The 16653-nt window shown below is 32.5% G+C and overlaps 2 protein-coding genes across 3 annotated transcripts; one reads left to right on the forward strand and one right to left on the reverse strand.

Annotated features, from left to right (window-relative positions):
* The first annotated feature begins 6938 nt into the window (after nucleotides 1-6938).
* LOC133673428 (cytochrome P450 84A1-like) lies at nucleotides 6939-9108 on the forward strand. The gene is made up of 2 exons (XM_062094227.1): nucleotides 6939-7965; nucleotides 8225-9108. Exons 1-2 carry the CDS (start codon nucleotides 7042-7044, stop codon nucleotides 8843-8845), a joined length of 1545 nt encoding a protein of 514 aa, XP_061950211.1. The 5' UTR covers nucleotides 6939-7041; the 3' UTR covers nucleotides 8846-9108.
* Nucleotides 9109-13650: 4542 nt separating this feature from the next.
* Nucleotides 13651-16544, reverse strand: LOC133673265 (protein FMP32, mitochondrial-like). Of its 2 annotated transcripts, none has more exons than XM_062094009.1 (8): nucleotides 16331-16544; nucleotides 15981-16227; nucleotides 15411-15542; nucleotides 15161-15220; nucleotides 14321-14397; nucleotides 14183-14239; nucleotides 14029-14095; nucleotides 13651-13940 (listed from the first exon to the last, which is right to left on the reverse strand). In XM_062094009.1, exons 2-8 carry the CDS (start codon nucleotides 16179-16181, stop codon nucleotides 13821-13823), a joined length of 714 nt encoding a protein of 237 aa, XP_061949993.1. In that variant the 5' UTR covers nucleotides 16182-16227; nucleotides 16331-16544; the 3' UTR covers nucleotides 13651-13820. The 2 variants fall into 2 exon arrangements, with proteins under 2 accessions (XP_061949993.1, XP_061949992.1); XM_062094008.1 differs by having other exon boundaries at nucleotides 15981-16240; nucleotides 16331-16543.
* Between the last annotated feature and the right edge of the window lie 109 nt (nucleotides 16545-16653).

A 16653-nucleotide genomic window follows, 5' to 3' on the forward strand; every position in this document is an offset into this window, starting at 1 on the left:
TTACTATTTTTTACAATCTTTATCTCTTACTATTAACTAAACTTACTTTCATGAAATGTTTCACAGGCTCCTTTTCTAGTTTGTTGTGAAAGTTTGGCGTTTAAATCTATAAATCTCATGTTTTATTAAAATTAATAATATATCTTAAATTTAATTAAATCTTATAATTAAGAAAAATAATTTAATTAACTTGCATATATTTAACCATATTGAATGGTAGAATGAAACCATCAATGGTTCCAATGTCTTACCACGAAAATGACTTGTAAAGGTTATAATTATACTGAAGGTTATCAAGCAATAATAATAAGGTCGGGCATCAAAATCTCTCAAAGATCACTAGCTAGTACTTGCATGGGACCTCATGTTACACAAGTAAGAGTCACATTGCATGAGTGCGTGGCAGATTTAGATATTAATTATGCTATAATTATAAAGGATAACACCGAGTAAACAACAAAATTAATTTACGCAATACTAAGTATTTGGAAATTTGTTGAAGGAGGTGGTTGGCTCCATTGCAACCATATTAATTACACTAGGTAAGAAATTTAATTGCAAGCATTTAAGAAAATGAAAGATAGCACATATGACAACTACTAGCTAGGTTAATTATGATCATTCTCTTATTATTATTATTATTATTATTATTATTATTATTATGAAAATTAACATAAAATGTTTAGGCTAATAACTCTTAAGAAAAGAGAACCTTGAAAATTTATATACCTTGGCCTAGCTAGAAATCATGCATCAACGTATTCTCTTCTCTTTTTTTCTTTTTCTTTTTTATGATCAGAAGGAAACTTGCATTTTGTTTTCACCAATAATAATGCATAGTGCTCGGAATATTGCTTGTTGGGGACAATCTTAAAATTGTGATAGGTCATTAAACTCACTCAGATATTCATGGTTTAAAAAGAGTTCATATTTTTCGGAATACAAGCATATCACATGGCTCAATGCTCTTCTAGAATGGAGATCATCGATTTAGAAATCTAAAAGCTAACACACTCACCATTATATTGGACCCGATGTGTCCATAAAGTTCAACAATAAAACCCATAGCGAGGAAAGCTTTGGTAGAGCTTCTTGTCACACTCGGTTTTTATCTCCATGTAGTTTAAAATTATAGAAAATAAACACATTAATCATCGATCCTATGTTATTTTTATTGACACACTCACATGAGTTCAAGGTTATATAAATATATAGCTTTGAACATCAAGGTAGTGCATCTTCCTCTCTTTCAAAATCTTAATCTCCATAGAAAAACTACATCTTCCTTTCTAAGCTTTGATCTTTAAGTTTTAGTCTATAACTAGACATAATACAGCCATCTAAAGCTCGTTTTCTCGACCACTAGTGTTAACTTGAGCGTGGAAGGTTTCTTTCAAACCCCCAAAAGACTTGTTAATTTTGCATATTTTTCAATGTTTAAGTCCAGTCTTTTACGCATTGAAGCACATCATAACTTCGAAAAACAACTTTAAGAAGATCATAATCTTTGTGAAGTTTTCAACAACCAAGACCTTGTCCTATTAAAATTAATGTGTATATATTTAGACAACATAAAACTGGTTGAGGAGGTCGGTCTCGTTCTAATATGACGACGGTCTTGATGTCCTTAACTGTAGATTTCTTAATTAGACACGCGTATATTTAGAATAAACAACAAAAGAGATGGTCGGGTCAGGACCAATCGAAGTTGTAATCATGCAAATCAAGCTTGTTCAAGGTTCGGAATATGCATGGCTAGCTCGTTTCAACAGTATTTACATACCTTTTCTTTTCTTTCTTCGGTTTTTTTTGTTAATTAAAATGTGTTAGTGGGGGGAGAAAAATTGAGCTCTGGTGGACTAAACCAACATCATGAGGCACGTGTAATTTTCACCAATATCACCAGGGGTCTTCATGGCAATTATGAGATGAAGAAATTAGATTCACATACAATCCACAAGCAGTATATTTGTCACATTTTACCCTTCAAATTGTAATATGCTCTATTAACTGACCAATTCAATCCATAGTTCACAAGTGTTAATTAGTGCTTCAATACAGGCAAAGCGCGTGCTTTCCATCATCAATAATAAATAAATAAATATATTAATTAAGGTCAAATGAGTTCGAATTAATTATTAGCACTATATATTTCTTTTTGCGTTTTATAAAAGTCATTATTTTCTACATTTACTATACTTTTTTTAATATATAGAAAACAAGCCACTGCAATTATTATGTGCACGCTAATATACAGATAGGGATTGGAATATATAGAATGTATTATTTTTTTTTAATTGGGTTTGAATGTGTATTCAAATTAATATCCAAATCCATTTAATTATGCAAGTCTGAACGGTGATATTATATACAACGTACGTACTCAAGTTGAGATATAATATGAACAATTTAGTCGTCTATCCTTATCTGTGAGAAACAGATCAGAAACACTTGGGAATTTTTCAATGAGCTGTCATTATATTTGATATGGGTTTGTAGTTTTTAAAAGCTGGTTTAATGAATTCAATACAATTATGAGATATTTGTCTATGAATTAATCATCCACTTCTATATATTATCTCTTAATTACGATGTAAACTATCTTTTAATTATAATTGAGTTCAAGATTTGTGTATAGACTCTTCCATATCATTCATTTTATAATTAAATTACATAGAGTAACGGAGCTAGGAGAGGATATGAATCGCGGATCATTTAGTTTCGTGATTTAATGCCTGTGGTGTTTGAATTTGGGATTTTAACTAACAGAATTTAGATTTAAATATTGGGAAAAATGAGGTGTGGATTTAAAGATTTGAAAAAGAATGATACTCTTCTTTGTATATCCGACCATTTACAGTAGCATTTGGTTATTATTTTAAAATTAAAAAAATAGTGATAATGAAACAGAAATATATTCGGTTAAAGTATAAGAATAGAAGCATATAATAAATTTATTTTTTGAATAATTTTAAAATAAATTTTTATATTTTAAAATAAAAGGTATAGGAAGACATGTCCTTCCTGTTTCCTCTCTCTCTCTCTCATTATATACGCACTACCCCCTTCTTATTTATGAAAAAAAAAATGATTGTGTTTTACTATCAGAAAATTGATAAATACCAACAAAAACATTAATAGAATTTTTTCATCAATAAATTATAATGAATTTTACCGACAGAATATTCCCTCATTGTATCCATCGAAAAACACCGACAGAAATATCCCCTTGGTATATTCCTAGAGAATTAGAATGGGAAAAGAGAGAATGAAAAAAAAAAGCAAAAACAGAGTGAATTTTACCAACAGAATATTTACTCGTTGTATCCATCGATAAGGACCGACGGAAATATTCTCTTATATATACCGAGGGAAGTACAGTAAGAAAATAAAAAATGAAAAAAAAAGCAAAAACTACAATGACAAGTCAAATTTTATTGAGGATTCCCCCACTTCAAGTAAACAAAACTATCCATTTTTTATTTTAACTCAATTTTAAAATGTTAATTTTTATTATATAATTTTGTTGTATATATATTTTTTTAGGTATTTCCTTGTTTTATAGATTTTTCCCATAGAAATTTATTGTATAAATATATGATTTGTACATGTTAAGGTTTGTTTGAGATTTTGTAAAATTACATTTTCTTTTATAAATTGATGAGATTTATTTTGAATTTATGACTTAAGTGTTTTGTGATAAAATAAATAATGGCTCAGTTAATGGGTCCATTTTATATTTTGTCAATTTTATTATTAAGTTAAGATTTTTGGTAAATGTATAGAAATTTGAATTTATGTAGATAATTGATAATGAATTAATAATACTATTAAAATAGATTGAATAAGTTTAAGTTAAACTAATATTTTTAAATTTATTTAGTTTATGTAATTAATTAATGCATGTTATCATCAATATTCTATATGAGTTTGATATAAATAATGGATCATCATTCATGAATATATCGAGATTCACCCAAAAGGTTGTGTATGATGGATTATTGTAATGGAGTTCGGGGTTTTATTAATTACACACTATTTAATCCGAGAAATATTAATGGAGGTGGTATTAGATGTTCATGTAAAAGATGTAAAAATATAAAGTTTCTCGATACAGATGTTGTAACAATGCATCTTCTACAAAAAAAGGGTTCATGAAAAGATACATGTGTTGGTTTACACATAAAGAACCATATGTTCCTTACGAAATCATGGTAGAAATGATGGCTAACTTCGAGTTCTAACAAAGTGCATAGAGTTGTAAATGATAATAGTAATCCTTATATGAATATGGTCACAAGGATGCAATGTGAATTAGATGTGTTATGCTAATCAATATTCAATCGTAGATGAAAAACCTAATCCAGATGCGACCAAGCTTTTTGATCTTTTGAAAAACTCCAATGAACCATTATAGAATGGGTATATAAGTTATAGTAAATTATCGATCCTTGCACAAGTATTCATCATCAAGTCATATCATGGGTTGAGTGAGACTAATTATGAAAAAATTATCGAATAGGCGAGAAGTATTTTACCTGAAAGGAATAGGCTAAAAAAAATTTTTATGCTGCTAAATCCATAATGAAACCCTCCGACCTAGGATACAAAAAAATTAATATGTGTCCAAACTTCTGTATATTGTACTACCTTTAAAATATAGAGTTAAACGAATGTAGAATATGTGAGCATGCTCGTTATAAACCCAAAATTAGCAGGGAAAGAACTCTTTTTGCACATATAAAACTTAAATACTTTTCAATCACACCTAGACTTCAAATAATATTCATGTCACCAAAGACTGTTGAGCACATGACATGATATCATTCACATGATGTGATGGATGGAGTGATAATGCACTCTTCTAATGGTGAGGCCTGTAAACATTTTAATAGAGTGCATCTTTAATTTTTAATAGAATCAACGAATGTGTGTCTTAGGTTATATACAGACGGATTCAATCCATTCGGGTTATTTGTTGCTCTTTATTCTTGTTGGCAAGTGATTCTCATGATTTACAACTTGCCATCGATATGTGTATGAGGTTGAAGTTCATGTTTTTATCTATGGTCATACTTAGTCCTAAGAGTTTAGGTCAGAATATAGATGGTTGTCTTTGACTGTTAATCGATGAGTTGAAGTAGTTTTGATTATTCGAGGCTTTGACTTATGATATATCAAGGAAACATAATTTTGTTGCCACACACATTAGTGGCTCTGTTAGTTTCGCATGCGAAGCGGATGGTAAAATTATTTTTAATAACATATATTTTTTATTAATTGTTTTTTTATAAATATATTTAACTTACAACAATTTTCTCTTGTTGGCTACAGTTCTTGGACGTGAGTCAAGCCCGATGGAGCTTTTTATGGAAACGCACGTGCAAGGTGATGACATCCAAAACCATGTGCAGTAGCTCGTGGATAGTCAAGCTCAATATTTTGTGAAATGTTGGTTTTCAACCATTTTTTAAGTTATTATTTTTTTGAATTTGCTAAATTTTTTTTTCAATATACATATAACACCCGATTAAAGGAGAGATATGAGGACAATTCTTCGATCCATCCAAATCTCGATCTAAATTTATGATTGAAGGCATATTCATCCAATGGACCTGATAGAAATCAGGTGTACAGTTTCTCTAACACTATGGTCGAGGACTTGTGGACAACATGCAAGCTGGATGCTAGTAATCGATTTGGAGCACTCAAACTCCTAAGTTCAAGGCGATTTTAGACCAACAAGTTCAAGCTTGAACGACCAATCTTGTTTTTTATAGTGAGCAAATCAATGTTGAGATGGCCGAACTCCGCTGATTGGTAATGAAGATGAGATCACAGATGGGTGGTATATGTGCCCTCTTTTATTGGCTCCATGGTGTTGGTGGAAACCCTCTTCATCCTCCAGCGCCTCTATTTTAAATTAATTGTATTTGAACTTATAAATGTTTAAATTTATAATAAATATTGTATTTTTATATTAATTTATTTTATTTTAATTATTATGTACTTTTTTTAATATATATATATTATTGATGGTTTTATTGAATGATTAAGTTTGTTGGTATATTTTAGAGAGTTGAAAAATAATTATTGTAAATGTCACTCCCACTATTTAATCACCGACAGAATTGCATATGGTCTTTTTATTGGTTATATGTTAGATTCACCAATGAAAATACTGACAATAAAAAAAAAATCATTGATGGAATCATATATAATTTTTTTGTTGGTAATATGTTATATTTATCGATGAAAATATCAACGAAATGAAGCAGGTAATTTTTTTTTAGCGGGCTTTTGTAGTCCGTAAATCCATCAATAAAATTATTATCAACAAACTCACCGACAAACCACAAATGATCAATGAGAGTTTTTTTTTATAGAACATTTTTATCCATTCATATCAATATACTAAAAGTATAAATATGACAGAAAATTTGGTCGGTAGTGGTTATTTTGACCTCAACATGTGAGCTGGTTCACTATATATAGGTGAAATTGTTCTCCATCCGGATTTTGTATGAGAGCTTATATCAAATCATAGTTGCTATTTTGTAACAAAAATCATACATGTTTTTTGTGAATTTTGCAATTAGAACTATGCCGATTCAAATATATTCGATAGGAGGTATATTTGGATGGCCTCCATGTGCCTGATCCAAAAATATCGAAAAAAAGAATATTAGGAAAGTCATTAATTAATGGGCCTACCTTCTCTACTCATTTATAGAAAGTCTACACTTGTTTTCAACCTTTCACAAGAGAAAATATAAACTTATTTGATTTCAACATTGAATAAGTAAACAAATTTTTTTACAAATTGGAGACGAAACCTTCCAAGATAATTTAAGATAATTAAATAAATAAAAAGTGGCCAACTTGTGAAATATTCGAGACAGGCCACGAAAAAAATCTATATAAAGCCCCATGACATCCTTCTCAACTTAGCAACATCGGAAAGTTGCGAGGAGTAAAGTCTTGTGGAATACACAAAATACAGACTGAAAACATCCATAGGCACCAACACATAAACCATCCATGGATTCTCTTGTCCAATCTTTGCAAGCTTCACCCATGTCTTTCTTCTTGATCGCTATCACTTCACTTTTCTTCTTAGGTCTACTCTCTCGCCTTCGCCGAAGATTGCCATATCCACCAGGGCCTAAAGGGTTGCCACTTGTAGGTAGCATGCACATGATGGACCAAATAACTCACCGTGGGTTAGCTAAACTAGCTAAGCAGTATGGTGGGCTATTTCACATGCGTATGGGGTACTTGCATATGGTAACTGTTTCGTCTCCTGAAATAGCTCGCCAAGTTTTGCAAGTCCAGGATAACATTTTCTCCAACAGACCAGCCAACATAGCCATAAGTTACTTAACCTATGATCGTGCCGATATGGCCTTTGCTCACTATGGTCCTTTCTGGCGCCAGATGCGTAAGCTCTGCGTCATGAAGCTATTTAGCCGGAAAAGGGCTGAATCATGGGAGTCTGTGAGGGATGAGGTGGACTCAATGCTTAAGACAGTTGAAGCCAATATAGGCAAGCCTGTGAATCTTGGAGAATTGATTTTTACGTTGACCATGAATATCACTTACAGAGCAGCTTTCGGGGCTAAAAATGAAGGACAGGATGAGTTCATCAAGATTTTGCAGGAGTTCTCTAAGCTTTTTGGAGCATTCAACATGTCTGATTTCATTCCCTGGCTAGGCTGGATTGACCCACAAGGGCTCAGCGCTAGACTTGTCAAGGCTCGCAAGGCTCTTGATAAATTCATCGACTCTATCATCGATGATCATATCCAAAAAAGAAAACAGAATAACTTCTCTGAAGATGCTGAAACCGATATGGTCGATGACATGCTAGCCTTTTATAGTGAAGAAGCAAGGAAAGTAGATGAATCAGATGATTTACAAAAAGCCATCAGCCTTACTAAAGACAACATCAAAGCCATAATCATGGTAAGTACTGATACTCTTTTCTTACAATATCCAATCATCCCACAAAAGAACATTTTATATATAAATATAGGTGTAAGGTACTCACACACACCTATAAAACTTTTTATTTAATATATGATCTCAGTATTGCAGTCCAGTTTTTTGTCGTTTCAATTCCAATGAAACAAAAAATCAATAACGTGCAAATCTACACATATCTCTCATTTGTGGGTAGATGAAATTGAAGGAATTACTCATCAATCTAAGTTGATTCTGGCAGGATGTGATGTTTGGTGGGACAGAGACGGTGGCGTCGGCAATAGAGTGGGTCATGGCGGAGCTAATGAAGAGTCCAGAGGATCAAAAAAGAGTCCAGCAAGAGCTCGCAGACGTGGTGGGTTTAGAGCGGCGCGTGGAGGAAAGTGATATTGACAAACTAACATTCTTGAAATGCGCCCTCAAAGAAACCTTAAGGATGCACCCACCAATCCCACTTCTCTTACATGAAACATCTGAAGATGCTGAGGTAGCTGGTTATTTCATTCCAAAGCAAACAAGGGTGATGATCAATGCTTATGCTATTGGGAGAGACAAGAATTCATGGGAAGATCCTGATGCTTTCAAGCCTTCAAGGTTTTTGAAACCAGGGGTGCCTGATTTTAAAGGGAATCACTTCGAATTTATTCCTTTCGGGTCTGGTCGGAGGTCTTGCCCCGGTATGCAGCTTGGGTTATACACACTTGATTTGGCTGTTGCTCACTTGCTTCATTGTTTTACATGGGAATTGCCTGATGGCATGAAACCAAGTGAACTTGACATGACTGATATGTTTGGACTCACCGCGCCAAGAGCAACTCGACTCGTTGCCGTTCCGAGCAAGCGTGTGCTCTGCCCTCTCTAAGGAAGGGAAAAAGGTAAGGGATGGAAATGAATGGGATTCCCTTCATTCGTGGATTCTATACATAATTGAGGCCATGGTGACAAAGGGTCAATTCGCAGGGTTTTTTTTTTACTTTTTTTTATATATAACTGGGTTAAAAAGATTATCTTTACTTTTTACTTTGTACCATTCAAATAAAGCTTGTAAAAGAAATTTTATTTTGATCAATTGAAAGAAGAAGAAGAAGAAGAGCTTCCAAATGAGAAAGTGTTCGTGCCTTTTTATTCTTTGGTCTTTCCCACCTCTTCTTGTCCATGAGAAATTGTGCTGGGTTATAACATGATCCAGTCAAAAGATATTAAAGAAAGGAGATGATCTTACCATCCCAGCTACTTTAATATTGAAAAGACATGTACGCGTGCCTCCAAGCAAGCAAACGATTCCTTTCTTGTATACAGCTAAAAAAAAAAGTCGAAAACAGCTCCAGCATTAATAAAATAATTAAGAGGTGCTTAGTTTAATGATATTGATGTTTGATACGTGGTGGAGAATGTTTTTTTTAGATTTATTAAAATAATTTTTTTAGATTTTTGATATTTTTTAATGCTTAACTATATGTTTGAAATTGCGGTGAGTTGAAAATAAGCATTGTTTTTTATGTAATTTGCATGATATTATAGCTTGAAATGTGACCGATGATGTGTGAAATGTTTTAAAACAAATTTAATTTTAATTAACCTATGTTAATTAATATCAGAATAAACTAATCCAAAATCCTATATGTGGTATCATCCCAGGGAAATTTATGTACGATTTCGAGAAAGAAACCAATTGGAGAAAAGAGAATTGTAACTCAACCATTTGAAAGACTAAGTTCAGGCGTTAGTGTCATTATCAAGACATGTATAGATCTAGTATAACTCCACATCGCCTGTATTTGTCTCTCTTAATTAATTAATTAATTAATCGGGACCGTGAGCTTGATGAAATTAGAGGTGATGCTGCTTAATCAAGCATCATGTGTTCCAAACAGTTTTTGGCATGGATGTTCATATTTCCTACACCTCCAAGGGCTTACCACTCACTTCCCTTCCCTTTCCTCTTCAATTGATAGCTAGCACCTCTCAGTCACACACCTGAATTATCTACCTTGCCTATCTCCCAAGCATGAAAATAGTACTACTATTCATGCCATAATCAACTTGCAATGCAAGACAAAATGTTTTGGATTGGTATGGTGACGAGGGTAGGGAAAGTGAAAGGGTTTGAATAGTGGAATCGTACGTATAACAATGGTGAAAACGTTGCTTTAGAGTTCATACTGCAAACAAAAGGGATCAAATGCCGAGATAGGCATGTAACAACTTGCAACACCGATGAACATTGATGTGAGAGCTCGATCTTTTCGTTTCTTGAGGTCGTTGCAATAAGCCCAGGACCTCGCTTGCAGCTTTACATGATCCATGCTCTAGTAATGTTTAGCCATATCTTTGAGGAATTGAAAGTCACATCAGCTTTTATTAGCTACGCTTTTTGATATCTTTGCTGGCATTAGGTGCAGGGCTATTATAAGACAAATAGGGCAGATTCCCAATGGCTAGAATTTAAAGATTCCAAATAGCATGTTTTTCCAAATCTGAAATATCAACTGGGTACTTCAAATATTCTTACAAGCTTGTGAAACCCACATATGAGAAGATAGATTGATAGGCTACGTACGCGTGATTGGTCTTAATAAATAATAAATAAATAAAAACATAAGTGTACCTGGCTTTTTATTTTTATTTTTTTCATCCATTCCAATATTTTTTAAAAGGCCAGAGACATGTGAAAGACAGCATGTAGATGAAAATCGGGGCATATGTTTTTTAACCCTAAAATTTCATATTTCAACTTGTTTTTACCATATGTAGAGGCAACCCCAAAACATTTAAAAATTACTCTCAAAAATAAAAATCAATTTAATTAAAACAAACCAAATGAACCTCTTTACTACTTTTTCACCGTATTTAGAGGCAAACCCATTTTTATTGAACTTTTTTTGAGAAAATAAACTCATTAATACAAAACTCATCATTGTTTATAGTCTAAATGTGGCCAACCGGTAATTTTATTATTTTCTGATGAGTTTCTCTCTTTTCTTTTAGATTTAATGACTAAAAAATAAATAAGTAAACTTTTAGACTTAGATGAAAATTCTAAAAATTTTGAGATCTCTGTGTTTTACAATGCAGTCCTTTCAATTTAAATCTTATCTTTCTACTACAATTTAAAACTTTATCTCATGGAATTCAGTCATATAAGGATTAAATCAAAAGGAAAGAAAAATTCTAAGGAAAAAAATTAAAAATAAAGATGAAAATGAGAAAAATAAGGTCAACTACTTTACTATTCATATGATCAATCGTGAAGTAGCTGGGAAAATTTAATTCTTTAGTATTTTAGTTAATAACTAGATTGGTGGCTCGTGTTATGCCTTTAGTCCAACTAATTTTTTTCTAACATAAAAAAGAAAATGCTCAACTAACACTAGCATTTTAAAGAAGTAAAAAAACAAAATAAGTCTTGAGCTATTGACTTGAGTTGGTTTAATATATTTGATTAATTTAATAATATGATAAGAAAAAAACAATAAAAAAATCAAACTAAAAAAAATAAGGTTCTTATAACCTTTTAATAAATGATTTGTTAATTTAGATTGTAGCAAACCCCCCACCCCACCCCTTCCAAAGCAAGAGGTTTATGTTTCTCATCGTTTCTCTTTAATTGAAATTCCAAAACAAGAATGAGCATGGTTTTGATTACCCTAATGTGTGTTTAATCATGTAATTTTATCCAAAAAGATGGAAAGACGTTGTGGAATCTAATTAGTGATCATTAATTATTCTGTCTTGAAAAATATTAAATTAATATTTTTCTATTTTTAATGGTGTTAATACCAAATATAAAAAAAAATCTAAAAACAATATTATTTTAATATATTTTTAATTAAAAAATACATTTAAAAAACATCATTAAATATGTTCCTCCATATTTCACTTAGTCCAGGATAGAAAGTTAGGCCAAGATTTCAACGCTTAATCAACTTGCAATGCAAGACAAATTTTGAATTGGTATAGTCATGTGAAGCGTGAACATGGATGGAAATGAAAAAAATAAGGGAAATTGCTTCACTTTATATGAATAGTGAAGTAGTTGAGAAAACTTAAATTTTTAGTGTTTTAGTTAATAACTAGATTGATGATGCGTGTTATGTTTTTAGTTGGATTAATTTTTTTTTAATATAAAAAAAAATGCCCAAATGACACTAGTATTTTAAAGAAGTAAAAAAAATTAAAGCTCGAGCTATGAACTCGATTTGGTTTAATAAGTTTAGTTAATTTAATAATATAATAAATAATTAATAAATAATTCAAACTAAAAAAATTGGCAACAATTAATTGCAAATAAGGATCAATTATCAATATTATGGAAATATATCCCCTAGTATTCTTAAAAATTCTCAATTAAAATAAAAAGTTAAATGAAAACATGATAATCTTATATAAAGTAAAATAAAAAAAATATATGAAGTTCAATTCATCGCAAATCAAATATTGAAGGAAAAAATTGTTTAAAAAATTCAATTTTAAAAATTATAAAAAATAATTAACTAGAGTTCACTCGAGTCAACAAACCAAATACCAGACCTAGTTAAAAGGCCATGATAACCATGTAAAACTTTAAATTAGAATTTAGTCATATTTTCAAACTCAGATGAAATTATCTTTTACTTTTTTGTGGATTCTTTAGAATATTATGGTAAAAAATTTTCTCTTTAATTTTCAAATTAAAAGTTATGGCATATTTTTGTGAGAAAAATTGTTTCACTCAAATTCTTTTTGAACTAAAATTTTTTTTATGCATGCCGTGTCAAAAGCTAATGTGCGCATGACTTGAAAGAATTGAAGATGGGTTAAATCTATTGATTCATGTTATCTTTCTGGGTAGATCTTGGCGCATGTTTGGTTCCAGGTTTTGTTAGTGATCATATGAAAAACTCAAGGAAACATTAATAGGTAATGACTATGCTGGATGCCACCCTTCACCCACCAATATTAACACCAGTCTCTTCCTCCTCTCTATAGTCCCTTTACTTCTTTTCCGGCTAGTTTGCAGCCTTTACCGAAGGGTACCATATCCATCTGCAGAGGGTACCAACTATAGGTAACATGCTCTTGATGGACCAAAAACTGAAATTGGTCTAGCTAAACTAGCGACAAAATGGTGCAATGTTTCTTCTCCGAATGGGGTACTTGCATGTGGTGGCTGTTTCCATCGCCGGAGATATGTAGTTCGTCAAATTTTGCAAGTCCGAGATAACATTTTCTCTAATAGACCAGCCAACATAGCTGCCAAATATTTAACATATGATCATTCTGACATTGCCTTTGCCTCCTGTGGTCCAATCTAGCGCCAGATGCGTAAGCTCTGCGTCATGAATCTAAAAGTTTGAAAGTGTTTAGTTTAAAAAATATGAAGTGCAGAAAATATTCTTGAAATCCAATTTTGCATACATTTTCGTTGTTGTAATAAAAGAATTTATAACGGCACGCATATATGTGGCAGGATGTGATGTTTGGTGGAACGGAGACAGTGGGATCAGCTATTGAGTAGACATCGGTGGATTTAATGGGTCCGGTGTGGCGGGTCTAGAGCGGTGCATGAGGAGAATGACTTCGACAAGATAACATTCTTAAAATGCACCCTGAAAGAAAACTTAAAGACTCCATCCACCAACACCACTTCTCTTACATGAAACCACTGAGGATTCTGAGGTTGCTGGATAACGAAAGCTTTGTTCTTGTTTTTATTATACAGATACAAACAAGGAAAAAAACTTGAATTGTTAATTGAACTTTGTTTTCATGTTTTTCATGCAAATAATAGCTTTCAAAAAACAAGCTATTACTTGCCCCCTTCTTTTTATGCAGCAACTGCTTTGAGTTATAAATGTTTACATCAAGATGCGGACTGCGGCAAGACCAACAGCAGAGATGGAAACAAGAGTACCCAGGCAATACTTTATCACTTCATATTTTCCTGCTTCCAATTGGGCCCTTAAACCATGAATTTCCTGAAATTATGACATAGAAAGGGAGCATGTTAAAGTTGCAAATTGACCGAACCGCATTATCTATATCAATTTCAGTCGGAGTACTCACGCCATCAAGTTTGTTAGTGAGGTTAGTGGTTTCAGCATTCTGGTTTGCTAGCTCCTCCCTTATCCGCCTGGAAAGGATGTACAACCACGAGAAAATAACTCATGTCGGTAATTTAGTTGTTGGAGAAAAGAAATTTCTGCAGTACATTTCTTACCCTCTTTCAAGATTCAGATCCAACCGTTGACCAGCACTGAGCTTGTCAATTTCATGCCTGAATCACAATCAATGACTTAGCATGAAGAAGATTGGTAACAAGCGAATCCAGCATGCAGGGTAAATACATAAACCTGACCTCAATTCACTGCGCATCTTCTCGATATCATGCCGGAGTTTTTCAGTCTCATGTTGCAACAAAGAAAAATGGTGTTCCTGCAATAAATATTGTTCAGATAACATAAACAAAAAGGCATGGAAACTCTAGTTAGATTGCACCCTGCTTAACATAGGAACTGATGTTAGGATATTTTTTAATTTTTTCTCAAAGATTGGACCAGACAACTAGCAAGAAAATAAGGTTAACACCAAACATGCCTCCACTTTAGGGAGTCTCACAAAGTTATCTTTCAAACGTAATCATTGCATTTTAAGAGGAATGGAAAAAAAGATTCTCAATGCTCTTTGGATTTTTTTTCTTTTAACACAGCGCAGTTCAATTTTTAGGGACACCCAATTGATTGAATGCACAAAGAAGGGCTATCCTGTTCAACATGGAATTAATCAATTGTATTAGAAGGTATCAGAATCCAAATGAAGTTCTTCTAGCACTCATTCTTCATGAAGAAAATAAGTATAACTACTATAATAGGGAAGAGACAACTCCTAGTTACATTTTACCAATGTTTCCAAGAGACAGAAGAGCCAATTATACATCAGAACACGAATGCCAAAGATTGAGCAACTGAATTAACATACTTGAGCACTCATTGAATTTTCCACGGTCTTCATATAAGCAAACTACTCATAATACTGACACTATTAGCATCAATCAGCAATATTTATAAAGTCCAGCTGCAGAACATCAACAAAATAATGCCAGACTTGCAATTGCTCAATTGAACCCAACAAATTTCATATCCAGCTAAAATCTCAACAAATTCACATCTGAAAACGACATTAAAAAGCTAGTCAGTACCTGCGAGCTTTGGACTTCAGATTTGAATTTTGACAAGCTGGTTTCTTGAATCAATGCATTCTACCAACAAAACCAGACATAAAATAATTACACAGGTTCAACAAAAAAAATGAAATGAAAATACAGTTATAGCATAAACAAACTCCTTGCACAAATAGCTCATTTGAAATCGAGCTACATCAAATATCAATTGATCCATGTCAACATAACAGAAAAGAGCAAACGTAAAACTACCACGTAAAGAACCTACCTTCTGCATCTCTTCCTTTGAGACAACTGAATGAGACACATTCTCCAAGCTATCATTCAAAACTCCAGTTATAGTAGCTGTTATCGCCTCAGCTTGCTTCAAAGGCACACCCTGCGACTCCAATCTTCTAACCTAAACCCAAACAACACACCACATCATTTGACAAACATTCAACCTTTCATCACAAAAAAAAAAAAGCTTACAAAACCACATTCGGCTTCCAAGCATTAAACTTTCAGTTTTCTCATTGTACCATTCATCTCCAGTACTCAAATTGTAGTATTCTTCGATCAATCATCTCGTAGGCCCCACGTTGTACCAACCCACCAACCAAGAAATATGCACGCGAATTATTTATAATATGAAACAAATTATAGCAATTAAAACTCCCTGCAGTTTTTTTTTTCCCAGTTCAATAATAAATTCAGCAATGGTGTTTTTTGAGTTACATTACTATTAAATTTCCTTGCCGCAATTTTATAAGAAAATGAGAAATTAACATGGAAACAAATGCAACCCATTAATGTAAATAAGAAAAAGGAAAAGGGTTTGTTGTAAATAACAACTTACGAGGGCTAATGTATCAACAAGAAATAATCTCCTGCCATTAGAGTTGACAAGCTGAGAAATATTCCTATTTTGAGAAATCAAACCCAAATTTGAAGGAGAAACAGCACCAGATCCTCCCCTACCAAAACCTATACCTCCTGAATTGCTTCCAAATTGATAACCCACAACACGCCTACAAGCAGCAGAAGCAGCAGCGGCCATTCGAATATTTGAAAACCAAATCCTTAAAAAATTGGTCTTCCAAGCTCTATAAAATTCCTCTTCAAGAGGGATCAAAGAAAAGTAGTCAAAAAGATAAAACAAAATACTTCAAGCGCTAATTATATTCAGAAAATTATCTTTTACTTTACCTGCTTGTGCAAGACCGAAAAAAATTTGCAAAGAGACAGAATTATTATATAACTTTTTTTTCCTTCGTTGTTGATAATAAAAGGCAGAGAGGGAGAGAGTTGGCGGTTGGTTCTTTCAAGGAATGGAGAACGAGAAGGGATGGGAAGGGAAGTTAAAGTTTTTTAAATGTTACTAATTGCTTGCTTTCCTTCCAACGTCCATTTCTTTAACTAAAGAATTTGTGCTTCAAGAATTTATTTTATTTTATTTTTTTAATTAAATTATAGTAGTTTCTATTTTCTAAATTAAGGAAAGTCATATCCTAAGCTTCTTAAAATATTTA

This window comes from Populus nigra, chromosome 14 (genome assembly GCF_951802175.1).
Source record: "Populus nigra chromosome 14, ddPopNigr1.1, whole genome shotgun sequence".
NCBI lineage: Eukaryota > Viridiplantae > Streptophyta > Magnoliopsida > Malpighiales > Salicaceae > Populus > Populus nigra.